Source organism: Lathamus discolor, chromosome 15 (genome assembly GCF_037157495.1).
Source record: "Lathamus discolor isolate bLatDis1 chromosome 15, bLatDis1.hap1, whole genome shotgun sequence".
NCBI lineage: Eukaryota > Metazoa > Chordata > Aves > Psittaciformes > Psittacidae > Lathamus > Lathamus discolor.
In genome coordinates, this window is record NC_088898.1 from 2,310,630 (window position 1) to 2,338,196 (window position 27,567).

A 27,567-nucleotide genomic window follows, 5' to 3' on the forward strand; every position below is an offset into this window, starting at 1 on the left:
ATTCTGGATTCAGAGAAGCAAATACCAGTTAACACCACGTTTCTCCAACCACCTCCACCTACTCCGGCTCTACCTTAACTTCCTTAAGTCACACCAAACGTGACTGCGGTGATCAGAACATTTTCAGCTTGTTTCTTTTCAAGAGGGTTTTTTTAGTAGGAAAATTCAAGTTGAGACAATATTCAACTGCATTTTGTAGCGAAGACAAAAGACCTGATCAAGTTTCTATCAGAAATACGGAAATAGCCTTTGCACTTTCAGGATGGTAAAATCTTCACACAGATGCCCAAGATCAGCTTAATGCAGCCACAAGAGGGAGTCTTAAATCTCCTGTTAATACCCAGATGGATTCCAGTTTCCAAACTCTTCTCATGCAAGAGTCCACAGCAAGCTTTCAAAAGGATTTTACACAGCCTGAGCTCCAAGTTTCTTCTGCAGCTTTACAGCAGTATCCTTGTTCTGAGGCAAAGGTTCTATAAAATTATGAACCTTTGCTATAAGGATGCAGGTTTTGCTTTGCTTACGAATGGGGGAAATTCTCCATTGTGGAACCATACTGCAATTGAAAGCAGAGGAAGAGGAGTCCATGAATGGTTTGTGCAGAGCCAGTCTCAGCTTTCAAATGCTGGAAAGGCTCATTCCACTTGAACTGACTCCTAGAAGTCATCCTAGGGATGATACTATGACATGCAAGAGAATTATGAAACTCGAGAGAGGTAAATAAAACCAGTAATAAAATCATAATAAAGCCAGATTTGGTGGCTACAAGCAGAGGGGGAGCTGCTGTTGGACTAACGGCCTTTTTGGCTAACAGTACACCTTCTCCAGCCCCTCTGCCTTGGGAGCTAAGCAGGACCATTTGAGATCAGGGCATGTCAAACTGCCAGATGTCTTGGAGGGGCACTTTCTCTTGAGAAGAACGCTGCTGTGCTAGGGCCACACAACTTTGCTGCACCAGAAATGCATGCTCCTACCTCAGAAGTTAGAAATTACACCAGGATTTTACTCTTCCCACAGTCTGAAAGAGCAGAGCAGGTTCTGCCTCATCTAACCCATGGTGTTGCAGGCTACCACGACACTGGCTTAACGTTTTGTTAATTTGACATGTGTGATTAGAAGCTCTGGCAGAGGGAAGAGCCTACGACATAACAAATAACACTTCTCCCATTGCCAGCAAAATATCTGCGTTGAATCTGTACGCATCTGCTCTCCATCTGCCAAAACCATGTCAAGATACATTCCTCAAAACCACTTTTATGGTTTTTACTCTATCTTGACATTCACTTGTTCTGAAGTTTCCAAGAAAACATTACAGCTCCAAAGGGGGCATCTACATTTGAGTAAAGCCACACAACGATTCTGAACAGAAAAGGCTGCACACAGGCACTGTCCAAAGCACCCAAAATCAGACCTCTGGCAACACTTCCTTGCAGAGATTTAGCTATGAGATAAAGACAAGAAGCAATTATCTCAGAGAGGTTAAGGAAAGAAGTGCTCACAGCACAGCTGAATTCTACTTGACTTCCTCACTTCATTGTCCTCCTCTGCTGTTCTCCTTTGTTCATTCACCTGCCCACTCCTGCTTGAAACGGGAATCTAGGCAAGCAGATGGTTAATTCTGACTTTGAAATGTGGTCAGCGCATCGTCACTGGATCAACCACCTCTGACCCAAGAGACAGTAGATTCAGCTGTCATGAAACAAATGAACAGTCTTGAACCTTTGAGGCTGCAGCATAAATCACTGGGGTTTGGGCTTTTTTGCTTACAATACTAGCCAACTTAAGGGCGGGGTTTGTAAAAGGCTCTTGTAAAGAATTGCCCCCCTATTTATGCATGTCATTCTTTTCAGAAGCGATTTAATGGGGAAAATACTCTTTAATTATGATTAGGGGCTGACTACTGGAATGCCCATGCCTGTTTATTCAAAAGCAGATGTTCAGCAGTGCAGTGTTTCATACGTTATGCTGACAATAGTAAGTTATTAGCAAAACATGGTATGTAACATCTCAAAAGTCTTTCTGCGAGGTTGCCTAACTATTGGAGTGGGTCAGCAACAAAAGATCAGATGTGACACATGTTAACATCCCAGAACAATTTATCCTCTACTCAACCAAACCTCATTTCACTCACTCAGCTGAATGTAATTAGACCTCAAGCTTGTCCTAATTTCAGTCTCTGCAGAAAAGGGGTTATCTTTCCTCAGCAAGACATGGCTGCTCTGAAATGCTGGCAGTGATCTGCAAGGACAAACTGCAAAGGTGCATACCAGGTTTAGAACTGCAAAGACAGCATGATACCTACATTAAAATGCAAACATGTATGCCATAGCACCTGCTTTGAGCTTCAGTTTAACATACCCAAGCAGAGAACAGCAAGAACCCATGAGCCACACAGGGCATGAGCTATTTTTAGATAAATGTTATACAATTTTCCCTCCAGCTCCATGGATCAGAAACATATGCTGCAGATACAGCCCCATTACAGTTTAATCCTCCCCCAAACAAGGACATGGTAAGTCTTCAGATCCTAATAACAGCAGGCTACTCAAGGAGCAAAGCACTGTTCAAGTCTTTGCTGTGGTTCAGGCTACGCAGTCTGCCATGGTGCATGCTAAACTGCACATGGCTTTGTGAAAACAAGTTCATTTCCTTTCTTCTGACCTTTGTAATCAGGTTCTTGCTATGGGGTAAGAGTGGACAAAAGACTAGATCTGCTTCCTATGAAACGTGACTCTTAGTTTCTATTTTCTACAATATCTAGAAAATATTGATTTACTTCTCTATCAAAGACAGTATCACAGCGAAGGATCTGACCCACACCCCTCAAGCGAGGGCCTTGAGACAGAAGACAAGCCACCCTCTTATCCTCCTTCATGGGACAGGAAGATGCTTTAGGAGGTATTTTTCACTTGAAGGCGTTGAAAATTTAGTGTGACTTCGATTGAGTAGCTTGTGTTCCACAATAAAACGAAGGCTCTAACCTAACTGCATGAGAAATGAGTATCTGATAAGTAGAAGAACCTTTGTCAGAAACTGTAGTCACCTCATACATAGCAAAAGCCACAGATTCAACTAAGCCCTTGCTCCAAGACAGATTTCAGGTTAAACCTACACAGGAAGAGTCCCTTGGAAAGCATGTGCAATTATCAGTTGCGAGACTGAGGAAAGACATTAACACCTTGCTTGTTCTCAAAGCTTCCTTGACACAAGTAGCAGTGGTCTCAATAATAAGTAAAGTCTCAGGTTTTGATTGATTGAGGCAGTAGTCAAAGACAGGCTACATTTATACACATCTCAGACAAGCCTGGTAGTCATTACCAAGCAATCAACATTACTAAGAGGTTCCGAAGGGCTGTACAACTGCAGAGAGCACTGTACAAAACAGGAGAATACATTTTTTAGTTGCTATGATGTGTGAGTATGTTTAAAGAAGTCAACTGAGCCATGTAACAGTCTGGGGTTCTTTAATCATTAAAGTTATACTCAAGGTGCACTGGACGATTTACATTTGCAAGCAATACATCTTTGCACTTCAGCTACAGCACAGTCTGCCCACTTTACCAGGACCAGAAAAAGAACCGACTGCCAAACAGAGAAGGCTTCAGGTCTCCTTCAATGGGTGGATTTGGCTCTGGTCTAGGTCTAGAGTGATAGGCATTCTCAGGCATAGGACGGTCTGTCTTTACTTTCGTAACCTGGGAAGAACAAAGAAGAAATTATACCACTTCTCACAGCATTAACTAGAAAAGCTAGACTGAGTCAGAAGTTGAAGGGCTATCAAGAAGTACCAAACACCACTAAGGACATATTGTTGATCTGATGAGAGCTCCTATCTCCACACTACTTCTATAAAAAGGGAGGTGAGGGGCATTTCACTCATAACTACAGAGCTGTACAGAGTACACGTGTGTGAGCTTCACTCCTGAAGTAAAGGTCTTTGTGCCAGGAGAAGAAAAAAGCAAGAGTGTCATTGTCTAAGTGCAAGTCTTCTGGGAAAGCAATCCTGAAGAATGCCAACAATGTCTTGCTTCTATTAAATCCAGTGTCGAGCTCCTGAAATCACCTTCTGGCTGGGAGAAGAGTTGGAGACCTGTGTCTACAAGAACGGAGAGAAGAACCTGGCTATCAAAAAGGTGCAAAGTTACCTTAGAGAGCTGTCCCAGATCAGGTCTCACCCAGCCCAACTTCTCCAGCACGCAGTTATCAAACATTGCCTGCTGCTTTCGGCACCGCCGGAGCTCCTGCAGGTTGGTGTAGTCAATGCACGTCCAGTACTCGGTAAATGGCTCCGCACAGTGTGCCTTGATCTTCCTGCAACAGACCACAGAAAGAAAACAGTCAGCAAATGTTAGAGTTTTAATGCTTTTCTCTTACTCATTCAAACCTCAACTTGGCTTGTTTTAAGTTCTCAGGGACATTTAAAGTCTTCAGGGAAGTCAGCATTCGAAGCATCATTAAACAGAACTTCATAGCAATACCAGTAAAATTCATGCCATTGTAGCTACAACTGGCGATAGCAATAATTTAACTAGTTATTCTTGTATTCTAATGGGAGGTATTACTCTGGCTAAGTAAATGCACACAGCTTTTCCATATGACATCCCTGTCTTGCCAAATAAAGTGTACATTATACAATGCTCTAGTGTTTCCAAATTAATTTGACGTCTTAACTCAAGAAAAACATGCTTAGAACAGGCATTTCTGATTACCAGCTGCTACACTGGAAGTGGACATGCTTTAAGCTAATTCAGCTAGGCCTTTTTGTAGCAACGTAAGACCATGATACTAGCACAAGCCTTAGCTTTACGTGTTTGGTCAGAGAGACAAATGGTGCATGCACTCAAGCTCTCACAGTAGTTCACCTGTGAAACAGAAGACAGACAACTCCAAGCTTCAGTCAGTTTCCTGGATGTCACAGTACAGCTGGAAGGTGCAGGAGCAGCAAGACTTCCATCACCTCCCCACCTTCCACTGCTAACCTAACAGAAACCTAGCCCGCTTCCTCCGGAACTGAAGCCATAGAGCTTAATGTTGAAGAATAAATTAATGTATAACTAAGTAAAATAGATAAGGCTCATTTCCCCAAGAGTTAAAGCATAAGAAGCAAGAATAGAGACTCTAAGGGCTGTGATGGTGATGGCACTTTGCATTAAACAGCTGCTCAAGTAACAGCGCTTGACAAGGGCATACGACAGCGGGAGAAGCCCCGAAACGCCTTCACCTTCGGGGCAGAGGGGAGCCCCGGCCGGGCCCCGCTCACCTGAAGAACTCGAGCGCGCAGCGGTTCACCTCCCGTCCCTCCTGCAGGCACTTCCGCGGGTCCTTCTCCTCCCAGCGGCACAGCATGAACTCCTTGTTGGGGCGGTCGCACTGCGAGCCGTAGTGGTGGGCCGCGGCCTTCAGCACGGCCGAGCTGACTTTCACCTACAGCGGGGCAAAGCGGCAATAGGCGCCGGCCGACCCCGCAGCGGGGAGAGCGGGGCCGGGGCATCCGGTCACTCACCTCCTGCACATCGAGCTCCTCCAGCGAGGGCACCCGCAGGACGCCGGGCATGGCTGCGGCGGCGCCGCTCTCCTTGAGCTCCCCTCAGCGCCCGGCCGCCCACTGCGCATGCACGGCATGCGCGGAGGCCGCGGGGGGGCGGAGCCCCGTTGGCGGCGGCGTTGCCGTGGTGACAGCGCCGCTAGGCCGGGCCGGGCCGGGCCGCCATGGAGGTGTCTGACGGGCGGTACAGCGGGGCCACCGTGCGCGGAAGGTGGGAGCGGCGGGCAGCGGGGCAGCGGGGCTGCCCGGCCCGGCCTCCGCAACCACCGTCTGTGTTCCAGGATGGAGGGGCTGGGCAGCTACACGCTGCCGACGGGCACGGAGTACCGGGGGACGCTGAAGGACGGGATGTTCGACGGCGAGGGAGAGCTGCTGTTCCCCAACGGCGGCGTATACCGGGCGGTCTGGCACCGCGGGGTGCCCACGCAGGTACCCCGAGGGCACCTCACCCCACCCGGAGGGGAGCCCTGATGGGGAGCGGCCCCGCTGCAGGGGGAGGTTTTGGGGTGAAATAAGCGGATTTCTGAACCGTGCTGATTTTTCACCCCTTGCTAGCCTCTGGCACCCAAAGGTGCGAGGGGAGGCTGCTTGTGGGCAGGCAGAGGCAGCTCCCAGCGCTCCTTAAACCCCAGCTGACCCGTGCACTCGGCTAAGGCACAGTTTTGGCAGCAGGAAGACGGGTTGTGTTTGTGCTCAATCCATCCATCATGTTTATTAACTCAGTGCTTGAACGTGTTTTGCAGGGGAAATACACTTTTGCAGATGGTCTCGAATACAGAGATAAAAAATGGCATTACTGTGATGGCTACGACAGAAGATTTTACACAGAAATCTGCTCTGGTCTGATAGAACCAGGTACTGAATTGCGTTTGCGATCCTAAGAGTCTGGAAGGAATTAAACTAACAACTTTGCTTAAGAAAGATTAATTCGGCTACATGAGTAACATGGAGCAGAAACGCTCTGGCTAATTTCAGGACCCGACTTTATGACGCTGCCAGAAGAATGCAGAACCTTCCATGCAGTGCAGGATGCAGCACTGCGCCCGCAGCGTGGTCTCCTCTGCAGCAATGACCCACAGGACAGGGCTTTGTTATCTACATCTATGAACCCTTTTATACATTTCACCTTCCCTGCATTAGCAGTGGGCTTTCAATACAGACAAGTTGAACAAAAGCAGTTAGTTTGCACCCAGGACATTAAATAAAGTGTGAGTGCATCTGTCCCACATAGCTGTATAGTAGATACCAAAATCAACATTTCCGTTCAGTCTATTTCTTGCCAAAGACACTCATAATTTTACTATTTTTCTGTAGTCACAAAGTGAAGAGATTTATAAGGACCGAGTGAGTAAAATTTGTAACGTAATGCATAAAATACTCTTCCTTATACATAGAATATTTTAGTGATTACATGTAGTTCTCTGCGGCCAGCACGACTCTCCTGGCCCTGGTTTGGAGTTTGGGGTCATATCTGTTACTGTTAACTTAGTGATACCATTTTATCACGCACTTTTGCTGCATGCAGTTTTCCATCTTTATTTTCTCCCTACGCAAAATTGGCAAAATGTTTTCTAAAGGTTATTGTAAGGTGACTGCATAATTGTTACAGCAAATGCCACAGAGATCAGTGTTGGTTATCTCGACCAAAGGCACAAATGAAAAAGGAGGGGGAGAGAAAAAAAAAGCAGAATAAAGCAAACCCTTTCTTCTTTTTACTTTTTCCAGATATTTCTCAGCTTACAAATCTGGATCCTCCCCCAGAAATCCCAAAAGGCTGTTACGACTGCGGTGATGGATTCTATAATCCTGAAACCAGAGTTGTTGTCGACTACAAATTCAGGTTTCTGAGAAACGCAGGTATGAGTAACTTCTGCAAGGTAAACTAAGATGAGTTTACTTGTCACAGCTTCGAGGATGCATGAGTAAAGCTACAACATAAAAAAGTCCATGATTTGGTTCTCTTATCACTGAGCTAAAATATTTTTACCTATTTACTTTTGTCAGCTATGTGTGCATCCCCAGAGCTGTATAAATCATGGTTTGCAAAATTACAATGAAGTATTCCCAAGCAGATATGAATAAATATATTTTATGACTGTTTGGTATGTGAATCTCAGAAGATTTTCAACCTCTTCCATTATGATCTCAAGTAAGGGAGTGGTTGTAAGGTGTACATCATTGATCCTGAAAGCTAATAAACTGCTGTGAAGCAGCAAACTGCTTAAGCATGTGGTTCTCTCTGCATGTTAGAATAGCCCATTTTATTGAAATGAGCCTTAGGGCTATGGTAAAATAGCCCCAAAGGGCTTTCCCAAGGAAACTTCCTTGGAGAGCTGTGTTTTGAGTAAAGTCTGGCAAATACTGGGTCTCATGGACAGAGTCCCCAGATTAATAATCCCTGGGGAAAATTAGTTCTCATCAAGCCAAAAGAGAATCTCTTCGAATTAAAACCACACAGATGACCCCAAAACAGTTGACACTGGGATAACTCAGAAAATGTAACTTGACCTGAAACACACATTTGTGTTCTGGCTATTTAACCCTGGAGCTCACCACCACCTTTTTTAATAGAAATTATTTCTGAAAACAACTCCTCACCCCACTTCTTTTTTCCCCAAAAAATGTTTAAATTGCAAGACCCATTTTTTCTAGAAGACAAAACATCTCATTTTTCACTGTGCCACAGTTTAACAGTTTTGTTGCTTGGAAATGCCATTTTTCAGCAAATTTACTATTTGTTGAAGAGAATTCTGCTCAGCTCTACTTTGAAGAGCTCTTATAAGTATGCACTGTGATATTGGAGGAGGGAAGTGAAGGGGGGGTTAAATGAATTGGAGATACCATCTGCTATAAAATATACCCTGTGATACATGGCCTGTTTTATAAACGTTGAATAAAAACTGATCTAGATTATTACAAATGGCATTGATCCAAAATACCGGAATGCTGTGGGCCTACTGATGAGGAAGATAAGCAACATGCTTTCCAAAAACACAGGAACCTACACAGATTAGTACAGGAGGGAACGCCTTGGAATTCAATTTATTGTTTTTTAATCTGTTCTTTGAACTCATTGTCCTTCACGACATTTATCTCAGACCCTACAATTTATATCCATCAATATTCACTGAGCCCAGCGGCGCAGCGTGCAGTCTGACAGAGTCGTTGGAGATGTGCTTTGTGTGGCCGTTCCATTGAGAGCCCTGTACACAAAGTTAAACTTTGTGTTGATGTGAGTGTGAAGAAGGAATGTGTCGTGGAGGCCAGACCCTTCCTCTCAAGAACATGAACACAATTGAAACACCCGGCACTTGTTCAACATCAGAGGAACTCTGACCGCCCCAGGAGAGATGATTCAGGGCACAAGGCCACTGCAGTGAAGAGAAAAAAATATAGTTAAAAAAACCCAGCTGTAAGCAGAAGAAACTGAGGAAGAGGCTGGGATGACAGGGAACAGATCCAGAATTACTCCATTATAGGTTGGGCAGGAAGGAGCAGGAAAACCTCCAGGCTTCCAGCCAAGTCTTGAAAGCATCAAAAGCAGATGGTAGGAAGCATTCAGGAAGTTCTTACAACAGCTTGACAGGTTTACCAAAATGACACTATCTTCCTCAGGTCTGGCAGCAGGCTTTCAGACTACTCCAGTTCTCACCTTTCACCCTGGCCCTATTATGAAGCGATTTCTGATTGTTTCTTGGCTGTTTGTGAAGGAGGGCGAGGAAGAGCTCCACATAGAGCCTTGGCACTGACTTGTCTCCAAACTGGCAGCATCCAGGTACCATTCCAGAAGAGAAGAAAACAGACGCCATTTGAAACTACTGAGTTTGCTTCCACCACTTCTTTGTCAAGATGAGTGGATGGAGAGTGCCACAGAGACTCCTGATAAATTTGGCAAGCCTTGCGTTTCACTAGCATGGAGGTCTGATACTCATTTACTGAAAGAGCTCTTGCAGTTAAAGCAGTGCAAAGGCCCATCATGGAAACATAATCAGGCCCAGGGAACGAAATGACAGCAACAGTTTTGTTCTACGTTTTTATCTAGCAAAGTTTTCCAAAATCTCATCACAATCTTGCAGTTATTGCTCCGTCCCTAAACCTCTGTTTCCTCAGGGATGCTCAGATTTCTCTCCACTCTCCATGTGTTCTTCCATCTTTTCTTTGCTTCCAGTATTGCGGAGTACGCAAAATTGGACTCATAAATAAGAATGTGAATGCTCATTTGTAAGGAGATACCTTGTTTATTTTGAACAGATACTGGGCCTAGACTCCTGTTTCACTAGGAATATGACTTCTTTATTTCTTTTCCAGAAATAGGACTCCTGGCACCTTTGTAACAGAGTTTGGTCAATAGAAAGATGGGAAGATGTCCCAGTTTTCCACTGAAACTAGAAAATATATGAGGTTATGTTTAATGCAAAGCAGGGAGGTACAAGAAAATCTGTGACATTCAGGTTTTAGGACTTCCAAACACCAGAGAAGCCCGTAGCTTTCAAAGAGAAAATACCATCAGAAAGAGAAATTTTGTCATACTGAGATGGAAAAGGTTACAGGAGATTGCCTGGGTCACCTCTCCTTTGATGAAAAGCAAAGATGCTTCTGATGAAAATTGCCTTGTTTCTCCTTTGGTTGTCGAAAGGATGAGTTAAATAATATTAAATGTGCTTTTGCTCTTTGTAATAGGAGAATATTTGGGCTACTATTTTCATATTCCATCTTCAGGTTTAATTAATGTGTGTACGGTGCATTGGGAATCTTTCTATACTGCAGTCAGTATTTCCTCCTGAAATATACGCATCTCTTCATGTAACGTCAAGATCAGGAAGACACAAAGCCTGCCTTTACCCTAAAATCGCAGTCAGGTAACTGAATTAACATGCATATTATTAAGAGCAGGATTAGGCCCAGAGAACCAGGACAAGTATCTTATTAAGAGGAGAGGTTTTGGTGTTGCTGCAATCCCAAACGAGCCAGCAATCAGCTTAGGATTTCTTCAAGCCTGAAAGTCTTGTAAAAAGCAGCAGGAAAAATCCTGCTGCTTCGGGAATCATTATGAGCGGAAAAGGTCAAGATTCAAGAACATTATTTTATTACAGTTTAGAAAAGTCTGGGATTAGAACGTCTGAGGTTCCTTGGTTGAGGCCGACCCAACTCCACAGGCAAGGCTGCAAAGCCATTTCAATTCTAAGCCTGAGCAATCACAGACTTACAATTGCCTCACGTTGTTACCTTGGGATGAAGGTTCTCATGCTTGGTCTGAAAGAATTTAGAAGCAAAATGTTCTTGAAAGTTGGCGGCGATGTATTCATCCATTTCCGGTTTATCCAAGTATGCAAATCCATGAGAAAAACCTACATTTAGCCCTTTTTTTTGGTCTCACAACTCAGATCTGACTTGCACCAAGTGCTTTTGGGAGATGCAGACTTTGACTTGTCTCAAAAATGTAGTGGAGAAACAGAGCCATAACCGCTCAATAATTACGCAGGGTAATATTTCTGTACCTACCCTTATGTACCCCAAACACATGCAGATGTTTGCGTGCTCTTTCTCATAAACTACTGCAGAATTGGGTGTGGGATGAGGAGCTGGCAATTTTTCAGGCCTGGAGTATTTCTGGAAAAAAGACAGCAAGTTTAACTTAAAGTCGACTGTGGTGCAGGAAAAAAGATTGACTGCACTCAGAGATCATGCACGGAGCTTTATTCCCTGTTCTTCTTTGAAATTGCCCATTCTGATGATGGAGGGAGTGGATGAACAGTCTGATTCCAGGCTAGTCCCTAGTCATTGCCTAAGAATGTGAGAGTTGTTTTGGCAGATGCCCTTAGCAATGGAGAGGAAAGCCCCAGCAATACACATACAGAGGGAATATAGTATTTTTGTTCGAATGAATTTAGCTTCCCATAGATTTAAATGTCTACTTATAGCGCAGGACCATTTAATCTTTTGTACATTTGTTTCTTTTTTATTTGACTTAAGATACTGAATTTAGATGAGGTTTAGTTCCTACATATTGAAACTCTTAAAAGCTCTTCAAATAATTGTTCTTTGGATACTTGTTAAGCTAAAGAAATCAGTTTTGATCGGCAGTAAAAGTTCATGCTATTTTAAGTGCAATGCTATAGCTATTTTCTGTTGTATATTTAATCATTTTGAATTATATGTCATGTAAAAGATTTTAGCTCTGGGGCATTTGCCAGATGGCTGATTCTGCATTTCACACAACAAAAGAAATAATGTTTGTGTAAAGCTCTTAAAAATAGTTGGTAATCAGTATATTCTACAACGAATAGGATCCAGACCTGTTTGGAAAAAAACCCCAGCTTTTGCAGAAATTAATTTAGAGGATTTGGGCTCTACCTCTGGGCTCTGAACAAAACAAATTGTGTCCATTGTTTGCTGATTTTTTTTAACATTTCACAAGTTAACTGAATTGTAAATTTTACTCATTTTTATGTTAAATGCTGTTTATTGCAATCCATTGATCTTTTACCTCTTTACTTGGGCTGACAAACTTATTTCTGAATACAGGGTTTTGTAAAACAGAGAGCCAACACTACTCTCCATTTACACAGTAGAGCATACGAATGTGAGTAGTCCTTTGCTTTTCTTGCATCAGCAGGAGCGCTGGTCCTTTTTACTGCTAACTCCTCTTGCTGGCCTCTTACATTCCTCCAAAATACCACTGCAAAAAACACTTTCCCTCTCTGCCATGGCACTCAGCTTGTTTTCTTTGCCCACAAGGCTCTACACATGCCCATACAAATTCACCTTTTGCTCTTGTCCCCTCCATCTTCCATATTCTTTTTTCTCTTGTGTCTAGTCTCAAGACACAGGTTTTTTCCCACATTCATACAATTCTGGTTTTCTGGCACTTGCTTTCCATACTCACTGCTTCTATGATAGAAGATTTGAAAAATATTACAGTAAGAGGAAGGTCAGAAATTGCATCATTCACCTGGAGATCCAAGGGTTGCTCATCTATCTCTTCCTATATTTTAGTCAGCTTTTATCCTGATGTGAGAGCTTTGGACCTAAGTCTTCTCCTATGCTTAACAACTAAATCAGTTCAAGAGCCAGATCTTAGGAGGAGAAGAGGCAGAAGATGAGAAAGTATCACACTGAGGACTGCTGAGTGGGCAAGGCAAATGAATGAGTATTGAAGTGAAGATGGCAGAAGGAAATTGTGCCTGCTTAATGGAAAGGGAAGATCCCAGACTCCTATGAGAAGCTCCACGTCTATTCTTGCTCTTCCCTAAACACTTTTTAAAACGTTGGACCAACTCTCTTACCCATCATATGCTCTTTTCTTATATTTTTATATAGGAATGTGTTAAGATCAGGCACATTTTGAATGCCATTGCAAATCAAAGTCTGCTCAGGTGACAGAGTTGGGGATTTCTCATCCATGTAACCATTTGGCTTACATGTTTTAATATAAAATACACTCAATTCAGTAAAATGGATTATGAACCAATACAATTTATAGCCAAGAGTATAGCCAACCATGATAATTTTAATAGGTGCATCATGATGAAGTTACTACGGTGGTTTCAGTAGCTATAGCTTTTGCAGATATACTGTTCCTTGTGGTTTCCTGGTCTTAAAATACTTATCGCTTTGAAAACTCTGAAAGTTTCAGTTCCAAATTGTGGCATGCCAAGAATAACAACTTTGTTTGCGTGCTTGCCATCCTATTGTGAATCCATTAAATAGGTTATGCACAAGCCTTATAGGCGCTTATAGTCAACTATACAGTTCATGTGAAAACAAGTTTTACAAGAGATGGAAAGTTCATTTGGGGGCCATTTTGGAATCACAGTGATTAAAAGTAAATGGAAGGGTGAGAATTTGTGGGTGGAAGCAAAGGTTAATTGAAAACATATTTTCCATTTTCTTGCCAGCCTTGATATTGGTGGGGTCAGGTGCAGTAAGGAAAGTGGTGCTAGGGACCCGGAGGGGACAGTGGAAATGGAAGGGGTGTGCCAGGCAGAATCCGTGGCTGAGATGCTATCACATGTGATTGTAATTGTGTAGTGGAAGAACATGATAAACTGCACCGCGGGTGATGGGAGGAGTCAGGCATGCGAAAGAATTAAATGATATTGTTGTTTACAATGGTCTGCGTGCACTGGGCCCTCTGCAAACAGAAAGGAAACCCAGCTCTTGTTCAAGGATCGTCTATTGTAAACACACCCTCTTGCAAACCATAGTCATGGAAAGCTGCTCTTACCACACAGCCGTGTCCTCAGGGTACACCGGAGCTGCCAGCCTCTGATTGTCCCAGTGGAGGCACATACCAGGGCACATCTACTTCCCTTCTTGCTCACATGGCCTTTAACAACAGCAAGGGTGAAGGAAGGGGATGATGCCTACTCCATCTGGTCCCAACTTGCCTTTGGGCAGAGTAGGGATCCAAGGATCTGAATTTTGGAGTGAATCAGGGCGTGCATCAGCTCTCCAGTATAGACAAAGCCTTTAAGACACTAGGAACACTTACAGCTACACTGTGGGGTACAAAGACCTAACACGGAGTCAGACAAGGATTTTAAGGTGAACAATGTGGGCTTTTTCCCTGTGCAAGCCACCAAGTATTCCAATTTCAAAGCAGCACATCTTCCTATGCACCTCTAGGTGGTTTCCTAGGAAAGTACTAGTTAAGAGGGCAAATCCAGAAGGCTATATGACTATACTGCTCTTTGCTGATAGTCTCCACACTGCATCATGGCAGACACCTAAACAAGCAGTCCTAAGGGGTCTCCCACAGCCGAGGTTTCCATAAGCAACACTGACATGCAATAGCTAGAAGCAAGTAATTCTGAACTTTGCAATATGCATTCAATATAGGAAGACTAAATGCACCTAAATTACAGTGTATTTTCAAGCCATCCCTTGGAAGCACCCTGAAGCAAGCCCACCCTGGATTTTCAGCTGTTTCTAATCCCATCTGAGAGATAAATCTGGACTGTGCAGTTGGGGAAGTCTCTTCTGCCACTACTTTTAGACTGAACATTGAAAACCAGACAAGTAGTTTCATTTTGCTGAGACGCTGAGCAGAAATCTGCTGATTTAAGTGGGCTGCAGTTCGGGCTCACTATGGAATACACATTACAGCATGTTTGACAGACACCTGTTTGGACTTTGCTGGCATTTGGAGTTTCCCCTAAAGCCAACCAAAACAAGGAAGGAACTTGCAAAGCAATTATTTGTTAAGAAGACTTTGAAACGGGCTACTTGCAGGAACACAGTGTGACCAACAGATTTAGTTGGGTCTTACTTGCCTGAAGAGAGTCCAGCCACACTGACCTGCTGGCTGCATAGACAGTGTCCAGCAGTAGGTCAGCAAGACTTGCACACCTGGCTGTCATCTGCTGTGGGCTGATACTGTTTCTGGGGGTCAGTCATGCAGGTGGCTACCAGGGTTGGCTCCATATGTCTTTGCTTGCTCAATGAAAACAGCCTGGATCAAGTGCAAAAGAGAAGCTGGCCCAGCCTGGCCTGGCTGAGGATCTGGCCCACAATATTCAAAGTGTATTTTGTGGGTGCTTGAAAACTGATTTGTTTTAGATTGAGACACAAGAAAACAGTTCAAAAGAATCAGTCAATACTCACATATATTCTAACAGCTCATCTCTGCAGATCTCGCACTATCTCTGTTTCAAGATCTCAATATGTGACTATAATATTTAATATTTCACTAACTTTGGAAGAAATAACATTTACTGAACAGGGACACACCAGATTGCAATAACATTTTCAGATAAAGCTTTTTCTTCTTTACCTTCAGATATCACCATGGTTTAGTTCTGTTTCAGCAAAGTCTGTTCCATGGGTGTTTATTCTACCAAGGAAAATCTATACAAATGGGTAAACTTTGAAAGATAAATACACTGACACAGAATTCAGCACACAACATGAAGAACCCCACAGCACCTAATTGTGCACAGGGGGATAATTTGCCACTGATTAAAGAGTTTGTATTCTTTATTTTTTTTCCCCCCAATCTTTTTGAAAGGGAAAATTACTCGTGAAGGTGAAGATGTGCTCAGACAATCATATTAACATATTCAAACAATTGCAATTTGCAAAATAGTAATTACAACTCACTGTCTGGTAGCATTAATCAAACTTCAAGGTTTAATTCCATTTTAAATATTGATGAAATGTGATTCTCCAATCTAACCCTGGTGTTGCAGGGTTATGGAAGCAGCCAGTGACAGAAAAAGAGGAACATGTAGTTAACAAGCAGCTGCCACAAAGAAGGATCGGCATCTGTGATTTAAATTGTTAGCTGCACAGTCAGGTAGAGTGTAAAAAGGGTAGTCAAGAGGCTGTTAAGTCCATTGCTGCCAATTACTAACAATCAGGGAGGAGCTTTAAGACTTGTTCAGTACAATAAACCCAGTTTGTCTTGTTTCAGGGGTTACTACTGAAGAGGTTGCAGCTGCACTGATTCAAATAGCCCTAAAACTACAGTAATTATCAACCAGTCTTCTTTAGTGTAGCAAAAGTATGTTTTACCATAGCTTAACTCTTTACATTCTAATATTTCCCTGCCTCTTCTCCCATAGCCAGCCCTGGAGCCACTCTCATCTCTGGGTTTGTGGTTCTCGCTATACTGGATCAATTCTTTGATTTCCCTTCACCTGGAGCAAGGACCAGTCATACGGGATGCCGGGTTGGATGGCAGCTCTAGGGATTTGCTTTAGGTTGTTTTTTGGGGATATTGACTCATTGCATCTATTTTCCCTTTTCATACAAAGTTGATATTCATACAGCTCATTCAGTTCTTGCATCTGATTACGCCACATGCAAGTTAAGCAGTGCTTATGAACATAGATTTAATTTGCATGGGATCAGATCACTGCATGAACCAAGATGTTTTGGGATGGGTCTGGGGAGGCTAAAATCCTTAGAGCAACCTGCCTTGTGTGCTTTCCATGAAAGTGCAGGAGGGAACAATCTGGGCAAACCAAGGATATGTTGGAAACCTGTTAAATGAAGCCAAGTTAGCACCTGCCTTTCTTAGCGCTTATACCCTTGATGCTCAGCTAAGTAGATTTGTCATTAGGAAGGCAGGGCTGATTGTTTCTAGTACTCAGGTGAGCCACATATATCTGTACCCAAATACAAGTAGAAAGTGGTGATTTACAGCATTGTGTCAGGTTTGTTTATTTCTCCACCATGGCAGAAATAGACAAAAGTTTCATTTTCATGCAATTCTTGCAAGCTCAGATGAACTATTTTTTTTTAGTTAAGGTGATTCCAGCTAAAAACACAGCGCTTCCCAAGCTGGACAGTATCTGTTATAGCCAAGGCTCATGTGATCGTGTTGTTACAGTGCTGGAACACCTAGTGCATAGAACAAAAGCCAGCACATTGATTATGGCTTTGATGTTGTTTTAAGAAAGCTTAAGGACCACATTTGCATTCCCGCTGCAGCCCTCTGTGGAATCTCTGCCTCTGTAACGATTGCGTGGTCTTTAAGCCTCAGTGCTCATCCTTTTAATTTCTCTTTTAGCATATTTATCAGCGTTTATTTCCTCTCTTATTTCACCCAAATAAGAAACGTGCCATTAACAGGGTATTTTGTTATGGACCTATTGATTCATTCAAATAGGGAATAAAAAAAGAGATCATCTCAGTGAAACACAGAAAGAGCTGAACTTGACTATTCTATCTGAATGGTGACCATTTTTCAGTCATTAAAGCAAGCCTACAGGCTGAGCTGCTGGAACAATGGCAGCACAAGTGCATTCTCCAACCCATTCACACTCTCTGGGGTGCTGCTCAAAAGGTGGGCGCTCACCACCAAACCCAGCTCTTGCAAGCCAGCACCCTTGAGTGGGGAATGAGAAGAGGGTCAGTCAGCACAAGCAAGCACTTTGTCTGGAAACCAGTGGCTGCATGCAAAGAGCAAACTGGAGAGCAAGCACTTAGGGAAAACCTCCTCTGATTTACCAACCTTTCTGCTTACTGCTCGTCAAGGGTGGCAGAGAAGTGCTGCCATTTAGACAAGGGATAAATGCTTTGGCACAGGCCGCTTTCACCAGGATGCCAGGAGAGCTGCCTGTGAGCAGCACCTCACAAGAAGCAAAGGCATGCACTCAACTCAGGAATGAGAGAAAGGAGAGGGTGGCATGAAGAATAAAAAGGAATCAAAAAAGCCAAGACCAAGCTGACTTGATTCAAACCCCACTGCAACCAATAAGATTAACTCCCAAGCTTAAAGATTTGTGCATCAGACCTAATTTATCACATACTTTTCTGTGGACTTTCACTTCTTCAACAGTGCAACTTCATTCCCAGAACCTTTCTACCATTTGCATTTCAAATGCTCCTGTGTCACTTTAACATAAAGGTACAGCTCCACAGTCAAAAGATCTCCATGAAAATGTGACCCCTTACAAGCAACATGCTTCTTGCTCCATCTTCTTGGACCCACCTAAGCAGGGTGCTCAGCACAGGGCACTGCGTAAATAAAGGAAATTATGCACTATGGCAAGCAATGCCCACAGTACCAGGGTTTCATGCCCCTCTGCTCCATCCTTCTGACAATCATTCTGTTCTTTCAGGTGATAAGGGCTGCTACAAACCCCTTAAAATTTAGATGGAAGCAGGTTAGAGACATGCATCCCAAGCAGCTGATATGAATTTGTTAAGACAGTGGTACACGCAAGAAGCAGCTCTAACATATTTCATTTATGTAAAAATCAATACAGGTATTGTTTAAGTAATGCTTTGATTTGTTTTTTGAAGGCTTTTGAAGTTTGCTTCTCCTGGTCTGCTACACAGATCTCTTTTCCCCTACACAGACACAAAATAAAAGGCTGCAGAATGCTTAAATCTCTGGATTAAAAAGCCACAACTTAACATTTACCAAGTTATTACTTGCCATCATAGCCAAAATTTCTGTTCAAACTTTGCTGGACAATTGTTCTTTCCTACATTGCCTTCGATTGGTTTTTCTGTTCCCACACTGTCGTTATGCTCTGACAATAAACATGACAGCCATGAATACTAACAAGGGACACAGAAGATGGTCTGACCTACATCTATCAGCCACTGTATCCACTTACCGATACCTGTCATGAAGTACATATCAAAACAGCATTGAGAGAAAAGCTGGGAAACCAAGGGTTTGACTTCACCATCACCTTTCATAAACTGACGAGCAACACAGACATGGTATTTAAAGCATGTGTATCTTCATTTATGATAGTTTCAACACATCTCCTGCACGTCTCCAGCCAAAATACCCCAAGATCCAATCTACACATACAAATCTCAGTTTCACCCAAGCTATTCTTATCAAACAGACAAATAATCCGAGTCGTTGCCATAGATCCAGTACCTCCTGCCTTGGCAAATTCCAACACAACAGCACACCATATTTTAAAGAAATAAAGCAATGGGTTCTAAGAGATGCCAATGGCTAAAAATGGGTTTATTTCACAAGAAAAAATTGTTTGAGCTGGGCCCTACTAATGCAAAGAACAGATCTGACACGCTGATATCTGACATTCTCTTCATCTCTATTTTAGATGATGAGGAGCATGAATGGATCGTTCAGACCTGCCGACAAGCTTGGGATGAGACAAGTGAGCTTCAACCGAAACCATGAAAACAGTTTTTGCTAGATGATAATATTCCCAAGCAGGTAATCTGATTCACAATAAATCCAATTTGTCCTCGTGGATTTGTCTCCCCCTTTCCCTCCACAGGGATATAATCTTTCTGTCATCTTTGTCAGCACAAACAAAACTGGAAATAATCATTTAATCAGTCATGCTGAGAAAAAGCCATGGAAAAAAAAGCAGACTGTACTCACACTAATATTCCTGCATGTAGTGTAGTATATATAAACCTTATTAAGCCTGAAAACAATTTGTTAAAGAGTGTGCCTGGATTCAGTGTTGAAGTCATTCAAATCCATCTTAATCAACATTATTTCCCCAGATTTTAGTTAGCTGTCCTGGTGAATTCCTTTCCTCTCTTTTTGCTCAGTACTTTGATATTGATTGATCATTGTAATAATGTACACCAGAGGTATTCTTTAATGACTGGTTTGCTAACTGGGAAATTATATCCATTTACTACGAGCATTTGTTGAACTCTCCTGAAGCCAGAGTTTAACAAAATAATAAAAGAGGAAAACTGGGTGGGTTGCTGCTTGATTAGTAAGCCAGAAAGTATTTAAAAATAAAATAAAATGGAATTACATCATTTTCTGGATGTAAGTGCCAGCACTTCTACTTGCATTAACTTTATTTATTACACAAATAAGACATTTACAAAGCACAACATTAAAAGTATGTAACAAAACAGACATTGGTTTTACAAAAAAGTGCTTACAATTTAGTTTTACTTCTTTTAAAATAAATATTAGTCTTGACTGTCCACTCATTCAGAGAAATTTCTTGTTTAACCATTGTAGCCAAGACATGCAGAATTGCAACATGCTACAACAAAATGATTGGCAGATGAGATAAAACTGACGTGTCTATAGTTGGCATCCTACAGATATATCACTGATAGTAGTGCAGGATTGGTTCCTACTCCCCCATCCCAACTAAGAAGTTGTGTAAGCACCTTTAGCTCGGGTATTGGGGTTAACCAGCATGAGCCAAAACCCAAAAGAACTGGTAATAAAACTGTAAACCATTCCACTTTCAGACCCTCGCCTTATTTAGTTACCTCATTAAACTCGAGTGAAAAGCCTTCACTGGCTATCTTCATTGGATTTGTTTCTGCAAAAGGTTTTGAAATAGCAACTGGAAAAGTTTAGTCCGTGGAGTCTGTATCACTGCACCAGAACCCATTTGGCAATTACTGAATAAACTAAGAAAATGAGAATGATTTTCATTTTATTTGGGTTTTTTTTTTTTCTTTTTTAATCTACAGACAGGAGATGAATGCAAATGACCTGAGATAAGGTTTGGTTCAGTGGCAACAGTCAGTGTGAAATATGTTGTGAAACAATGTATTGAATAAATTAGAGGATTTCTTACATTCTTGGTACAGTTGAGTATTTTCCATACACATAATTAGCTCTAAAACTGCACAAGCTGAATTGCTTCCAGTTTTTGCAAACAATTTGGGCTTAATATAAACAGAGCCTGATTTCTGAATTAGCAAAGCTGCTCCTGGCTACTTATGGGGGGAAGTGCCCCGGAGCACAATCTGTGCGGGGCAGTTCACCCCATGGGCTGTGGTGAGTCCACTTCCACTGGAGAGACGCACCTATGCTCCCTGTACTTTGCACTCGGGTCCTGTCAGTGTTGTTATCAGTTACACACCCTTTGCTATACAGTACATTTCACAAGTGGAGTTCTTTTTGATCGGGAAGTTGATATTGAGCAGATACATATTTAATAGTTTCCCTTTCATTGCACCGCTGAGACAGAAGAGAAATGCATCAGAAAAACGTTTTCTCTCTCAACAAAACAGTTGTGGAAATCTCAAGTACTGTGGTCAGGTCAAGTTACAGCCTGGAGTCTTTCCTTCGGTCCTAAATCAAACAACTGCCCCTTCGTTTATGGCACTAATTCCACAACTAAACGCTCATTAGGATGTGCGAGCACAAATGGAGAAGTGACCCTGCCGACCACGACCAGCATCTTAAAGCTGTTGCATGCAGACACAGCAATCCACCCCAGCCTTGCAATAACAAACACCACCAACAGCCAACAACGGGACACCCATCCTTCCCTCAGGGCTACAGAAAGAACAAGAATGACTGCAATGGGTACAACTGGTGACTGTCCCCTCCTCAAGGGGACACCTCTGCAGCGGCGGTTCCAGTCAGGTCAGGGGTAAGGGAGTGCCTTGTCACTGGCTACACACTGGAAATAGTTATTCACACGTCAGGAGGTGACAATAATACTTTGTGGACTTAATTTCCTCTCTCTTTTCAAATGTTATTTTAAACTGGGGGTAGAGCTGCTAGCTGCAGGTAGAATACTGGCCTTACTGTCCAAGGTATTACCATCACACTCTGTCTCTCTGTATTTTTTTTATATATATATATATATATACACACACACAAACCTCTGCGTGTGCATATATATACACACATATATAAAATATATATATATATACACATATATATAATATATATATATATTTGCTCCAACAAATATCAATGCACGCTTGTACTCAGTTACTTCTCAAAGACCTCTTGGTGGCCACCTCATCAGACATCCACATCTCCTGATGCCATTCCCCATGCGGTCAGAGCAGCGAGCACGCCTCGTGATTATAGCTGGAGCCACATGTCTGGCCACGGGTGTCACGCACAGCTCACGGGCACAGCCTTGCCACGTGTGCAGTAGGGGCTGGCCAAGCCTTTGGGATGGCTGCCTACCCGATGGAGATTGATCCACGGAGAAAAACACACGTATCTAGAGTTCAAACTAAAAACAAGTTATGCAACGGATGGATTCCAGTCTCCTGGTCCTCAGGCACAGCTCAGTCATATTACACACTAACTGTGGCTCATAGTAGGCTTTCACATTCTCGGAAACGCAGCCTCACAGACACTTAGCAGCAAGACAGACCCATGTGCTTGCGTGGAGAGAGGTTTTGTTACAGACCTGCTCTTGGCTTGGTGCAAGCTGAGAAGGGCTGGCAAAGGTTACGTGTTTACTTTTTGTTATTGCCATCAATGAAGGATCATTTCGGAGCTTTTTTCCTGATTTGGGGCCAGATTGCTGAGCACTTCCTTTGCTGTTGCGACGAGCCCTGCAGTGCCTGCCCCGCCAGCAGCAGCCCTCCCGGCCTGCGCCTTCCTCCAAGGACTTGGCAGCAGCAACAGCCATATTCCAGCAATGGGGAATAACAGGAGGGCAGAGGGAATCGGACCGATGCTGCCAGATAAAGGAATATGCCATCACCTTGCTGTCCACTCAGCTAGGACTGCTCCTGCTGGCTTTGCCGAGGGTTTCGCCTTTTAACCCATCTCCCATTTCCACCCCACTGTTCCCACTGACTGAACTTAGGTCCGCAGCAGGGCAGAACATTTCTAGGCCTTCACAACCAGCTTCCATTGAGGATTTCCCACTCCCAGCATATGGAGTGTCTGAGAGTTTTATGTAGGTACATTCTGCAATCACCCATTTGTGATCCAACATGACTTCAAGGAATTAAAGTAGCTTGTTAATGGAGAACAAGAGTAAAAAACAAGATTTGGCAGATGGCTCGGAGAGGAGAAGGAGAGAGATATTCAGTGTTCTAAGAACAAGTCAGCAATCAAAAACGTCAGGGTGTTCAACCTGGCTCTGCCACCAACCCCCGCGGTTCTTCTCAGTTTAGGACAGCTTGGTTTCCCCTCCTATAAAACGGGGGGAAGAAAACCACTAAGATTTACTTACCTTAGAGTGATCAAAGGACAAGTGATTCTAAAGCACTTTGAGGAGGAAGAAAAACTGCCTATTTCCAGCTGGCATCATGTTTTCCACTTAGTGGAGTCTCAGCTACCTGCGAGTTTGGCTCAGGAAGATCTGTGTATATATCGCGTTGCCGAGCCAAAAAGCTCATTTCAGATTTCACACATGCAAGTGGAAATCGGGAGGGACGTCCGGGAACCGACAGCGCTTCACTGGTGCAAAACGAGAATCAGGCCAAACCACGTAAATTCCTCCTTCCTTTATGTTCAGAGGTGATCATCGACCCCCCCCTGAGACTCAGCATGTTCTGGTTTGTTCGTATTCCCATGGGTTTGGGAGCAAGAGTTGCAAGCACAGTAGAGCCACTAATTCTGACTGTGGCTGGCATTGCCTTGGAGGGACTCACGGTCATTCTACAAGTCCACAAGAAACAAGTGAAAAATGTAATTCTGCACTCAACACACACATACACAGAGTGGCGCTGGAGAAATAATAGTGGATGTTAGGTGCTGGTCAATGGAAAGAACTGAGAATGCTGGGTCTGAGTTTCTCCTGCATGACTGATAACAGTTGCCTTGGGCTGGACGCTGTGTTTCAGCGGCTGAGGGGCAGTGGTGCTGGTAGCGCCATGGGCAGATGAGGAAGAGTTCGCGCAGTCAGTACTGAAAGAGGATGACCTAGTGGGAGAAACGTGAACCGAGCGTTAGCTGCTTTCAGACACAGACAGACAGCCCTCGCCATGGAAATGTGCTCTCAGCGACCAACAGGACAGACGTGCTCCACTGCGGCAGCCGCTTCCTCATGGAAAAAACCTCTCTGGAACCACTGGCTGCCCGGGATCCGCCAGCCCTGCCCATGGAATGGAGCTGGCTGGGGAAGGCAGGCACAGCATCCAAGGAGCCCAGGCGGGAGGAATGGGACTATGGCAGCACAAACCCTAAGAGAGCAGTGCACCTCGGGCACAGCTGTAGCTGTGAAACCACCTCAGCCTGTGCAACACACTGTAAACTGTATTTGATGTGCTCGTTCTGTGATATAGCAGCTACCAAGAAAGGTGAAGGCCATTACAACAGTCCTTGCTCTATCCACTTCCCTTGCTGATCAACACAAGCTTCCCTCAAAGCCCTACACCTCTCTGCTCTGCACATACAGCATCTGTCCTCATCATCAGCAGGGGAAGAGCTGGTCACTACTTAGCTCTCCCATAGCCACTGCACTGGGTACTCCTCGAGGAGAGGAGGAGGGAGATGCCCCATGTGCAGGGGGAAACAGAGTCTTTGCATTTACATGTGTTTTCCCAGGATCTCAGCTATCATTGCTTTTAAAAAACATTGAATGTGGAAAAAGGCTGCTTCAGGTTTCAGGAATTCAACATGCAAGGGTTTGTTTGGAAAAGGAGCTGGCTGGGGGCAGCTCCATGTCCTGAGAACCCAGTTTTGGAACAGTTGTGAGCAAGTGACTGCATTTAAATCACAGGAGCTCCTTGCTGCAGGAAGTTTCTCTGAGTGACAGGACTGTATAATGGTTTTCCTGCAAACCCTCCAGCTCGCTGTGCAGGTATCACGACTGAATGGTAGCATTTAGACTGAAAAAGCACCTTTGCTGTGCCCCTGCTTGTGCTTATCAACATAGAGATCAAAACCCCACTGCTGCACTGAATAGAGATTTGAAAAGAGAGATGCTGCGAACTTCGAACAGTAAAGACAAAAGCTAAAACCAATAAGAGTTGCCAAAGGTTTAGTGTTTCCTCAAAATGAAGTCACTTAAACTAGAATCACAAATCAAGTCTTATGAGCCTAAAGCATGTTTCAGAAGTCTTGCCCCCAAATAAGCTGCGTTAGACCAGACAGATGCTTTAAGTGCGGAACAGAACATATCAACATGCAATACGAGTCTATGATTCTATGAATATTGTTTCATGGCCAGACCCTGTGAAATAACATTCCTACTTCAGATATTGTAATAGCCAGTTGTTCTTTTTCTAAGCAATACGGAAGCCCCAAGAAATGAATCTTTTCCATTAACTCATGGAAAATCAGAGAGAGCTTTTAGGTAGGAAGATACCAAAGCCTTCCGTGAATGCAGGCACAGAACCCCAGCACATCACAACAACGGGGGGTATTTAGTGAAGAACAAAGTGATGCCGTTTTGACCAACAGTTGGTACATCAATCTAGGGCCACCAAAATTAAGGAAAGACACATGAGTGGGCAGCAGCTGCCGGAGATCATGGAGAAGCAGTGATGCTGACAAGAGACAGCAGTGGCAATGATGGTACACAAAAATCTTTGCTACAGTGGAGGTTTGGCCCCAAAGCCTGAAACAGGGACTACAATTACCTTCTCACCCCTATTAGATAGTGGTCCTTCCATGTCTGCTTTGAGGTGCACTGGTGGAGCAGTGTAGGGAAGTCTACAGTGCACTTGTCCACACTGTACCTGACCTGTGGATGAGAAGAGGCTTCAGCCTCTGTTACTACAAACAACACACACCCTGTAACCGGCACGGTCAGGCTTCCACATGGGAAGCAGCTTGGGACACGCATGGAAGGAGAGGTGCTCAGTGGATCAGGCAGAGGGGCAACAGGAGCCACGTTTCACTACAGAAGGGAGGGGAGAAGCCTCACGGAGCCAAAACCTCCATCCAGGCATGGCCAAAGCTGCCCACCACTCACAAATGATGCACTGGCGCTTAACAACTGTTAGGAAAAGCAACTCTGATCTTGTGAGCAGGAAGGAGACCACTTGACCACCGAGCTCAACAGGGCACATTCACATCTCTTCTCCATGACAAAGAAAACACAAGGAGGCCCGAGGACCAGGCAGGTAAAACCCAGGCAGTGACTTTCCTGGGGATGAGGTATGGAAGGAAAGAGGCTGCAGCAGACCTCTCCCCTCCTCCTCTCCTCTGGGGCTTCCTGGTTAACAGCCCTTCGGAAACCCCCAAAGACACAGAGCACCAGAGCACCAGCTCATGCACAGCCACGCACCCGCAGCACAAGGGTGGTTTTGACAGCGCTCTGTGCTACGGTGCCATCCCACTGCCCTGCCACCCCACCGAGCACCCGCTGCCATTGCTGGCTCTTACTTTCTATGTATCCGTGCAGCGTCACCATGCGGGCCCGCTCCGGGCTGCTGAAGGGCGAGTAGTGAATGTCATCAGAGAGCGAGGAAGGGATGCGGGACGGGGGGGCTCCCGAGGGCGGCACCGTGTGCTGCGGGGTGTGTTTTTTATGGCGGGCTCTGCAGTTTTGAAACCAAACCTGGAACAAAAAGCAGCAAAGGATGTGTCGGTGGAGAGGGAACCGGTTTGAAGCGTGTTGGTCCTTCACCAAGACCCGTGATGGGTGTCTATTCCAAGTGTTTAAAGAAAGAAGGATTCAAACCTAGATATCTGCACACTGAAACACCTCACCAGTGCTCCACCAGCTTCCATAGCTTTGTTTTGCACTCATTAGAGCAAGAGATTTGTCTCACAACAGTACAGACATTAGGATGCCTGAAGTGGCATCTCTCCTATTGATTTGCCTTGGTCAAAACCAACACTGTTCTTTATTAGGGCAATTAAAACTTTCAAGCTTGTCACTGAATGAAACACCCTGATCAGGCGATGCAGAAACTCACATTCATGGTCACACCGCTCCCTTCCTTGAGCTCAAAGGGATGTGAAAGCCCTGGGTAACAGCACCCTGCACACAGAAAGCTTCATCTGCAAACGATGGGAGAGCCTTTCGAAGTCTTACTTTGATTTTAACCTTCATCCCCAGCCTGGCCTAAAAGCAGGGCTGAGATTACCCGGCAGATGTCTGAGCATGAGCGAGGACAGGGGAGACAAAATCGAATAGGAGAACCTGCGGCTTTAGGGACGATGAAAACAATATCGCTTGAATCACTTGTGCTTTCTTGTATTCAAAAGCCACATCAGCAGAACATTAAAGCTGAGAAAGGAGGGTACTGTGGTGGGATACAACCCTAGCCCATATGAGCAGCAGGTATGAGCCCTCTGACCATATCTCACTGCTTTTAATTAAAGGAATATTTAGGGGCTTACATCCTAAGTTAAAACACTCACGGAAGGGGTGGTTTTTCCAGTGCTAATGCAGTGATTTCGTTCTTATGCTTGACTTTCTTAAAGCTAGGTGAAGTGAAAACCTTCCCCACGGCTGAGCAGAGATCAGCTCTCCGAGGCCGAGCACGCCGGACCACAGAGAAGGAAACAGTCGTAAGCATTTGACAAATTGTTTCCTGTTGAAAGTGCCTTTAGAAAGTACCCACATCAGAAACAGCCCAGCGTGCAGCCGGCTTCATCTGCAGCCTGATGGAGAACCTCCATCACCGAGCCCCCAGCCGGGTTTTCACACACGAACCTGAAACGTGTCGCTGGCAAAAGAATCCTGGAGGAAAGCTCCAGATTTCCTTTAATCGCTCGTGGTTTATTGCATGCAGAAAGCGTGTCAGCGGAATGTTAAAGTGAGGAGTATGAGTGTCACCAAGGGGCAAAGAGGGACTGCATACGGAGGCAGAGGGGGAATTCGCTCGGTCCCTATGGCACAGCTTTCCCTTCCAAGCAGCACAAGCGCTGGGACTTCCCTGCCACCATGTCCCTTCTTTCCTTTAAGTAGATCCCAGTGCTTCCCAAAGTG

General features: G+C 44.1%; 3 protein-coding genes across 10 annotated transcripts in view; 1 reads left to right on the forward strand and 2 right to left on the reverse strand.

The window, feature by feature from the left end:
* Window positions 1-3,447: 3,447 nt before the first annotated feature.
* Window positions 3,448-5,616, reverse strand: NDUFA8 (NADH:ubiquinone oxidoreductase subunit A8). Its single transcript, XM_065695229.1, has 4 exons — window positions 5,504-5,616; window positions 5,261-5,424; window positions 4,146-4,311; window positions 3,448-3,695 (listed from the first exon to the last, which is right to left on the reverse strand). Exons 1-4 carry the CDS (start codon window positions 5,552-5,554, stop codon window positions 3,558-3,560), a joined length of 519 nt encoding a protein of 172 aa, XP_065551301.1. The 5' UTR covers window positions 5,555-5,616; the 3' UTR covers window positions 3,448-3,557.
* A 30-nt stretch (window positions 5,617-5,646) lies between these two features.
* Window positions 5,647-27,117, forward strand: MORN5 (MORN repeat containing 5). 3 transcript variants are annotated; one of them, XM_065695232.1, is made up of 6 exons: window positions 5,647-5,756; window positions 5,827-5,974; window positions 6,289-6,400; window positions 7,271-7,402; window positions 19,084-19,199; window positions 27,060-27,117. In XM_065695232.1, exons 1-5 carry the CDS (start codon window positions 5,710-5,712, stop codon window positions 19,161-19,163), a joined length of 519 nt encoding a protein of 172 aa, XP_065551304.1. In that variant the 5' UTR covers window positions 5,647-5,709; the 3' UTR covers window positions 19,164-19,199; window positions 27,060-27,117. The 3 variants fall into 3 exon arrangements, with proteins under 3 accessions (XP_065551304.1, XP_065551302.1, XP_065551305.1); XM_065695230.1 differs by lacking the exon at window positions 27,060-27,117 and having other exon boundaries at window positions 19,084-20,534; XM_065695233.1 differs by lacking the exons at window positions 19,084-19,199; window positions 27,060-27,117 and adding an exon at window positions 12,071-12,140.
* The window catches only part of LHX6 (LIM homeobox 6), a 31,790-nt gene continuing 9,944 nt past the window's right edge, over window positions 5,722-27,567 (reverse strand). For 2 of the 6 annotated variants that reach the window (XM_065695227.1, XM_065695225.1), the window contains exons 8-10: window positions 26,013-26,187; window positions 25,273-25,368; window positions 19,790-23,603 (exon numbers count right to left, since the gene is read on the reverse strand). In XM_065695227.1, coding sequence (XP_065551299.1) covers window positions 23,521-23,603; window positions 25,273-25,368; window positions 26,013-26,187 — 354 coding nt within the window. In that variant the 3' untranslated portion in view covers window positions 19,790-23,520. Of the gene's footprint in view, window positions 11,156-19,789; window positions 23,604-25,264; window positions 25,369-26,012; window positions 26,188-27,567 lie in introns of those variants that run through there. The other 4 variants (XR_010616083.1, XR_010616082.1, XM_065695226.1 and 1 more) reach the window with 4 other exon arrangements.

Bases quoted from the DNA above. Each gene is read 5' to 3' on its own strand.
- MORN5 (XM_065695232.1), top strand. From the start codon at position 5,710: ATGGAGGTGTCTGACGGGCGGTACAGCGGGGCCACCGTGCGCGGAAG. The intron at 5,975-6,288 runs GTACCCCGAGGG...CGTGTTTTGCAG, and splicing joins ACCGCGGGGTGCCCACGCAG to GGGAAATACACTTTTGCAGA. The intron at 7,403-19,083 runs GTATGAGTAACT...TCTCTATTTTAG, and splicing joins CAGGTTTCTGAGAAACGCAG to ATGATGAGGAGCATGAATGG.
- NDUFA8 (XM_065695229.1), bottom strand. From the start codon at position 5,554: ATGCCCGGCGTCCTGCGGGTGCCCTCGCTGGAGGAGCTCGATGTGCAG. The intron at 5,425-5,503 runs GTGAGTGACCGG...GCCCCGCTGTAG, and splicing joins AGGAGCTCGATGTGCAGGAG to GTGAAAGTCAGCTCGGCCGT. The intron at 3,696-4,145 runs GTAACTTTGCAC...TGTTCTTCCCAG, and splicing joins ATCTGGGACAGCTCTCTAAG to GTTACGAAAGTAAAGACAGA.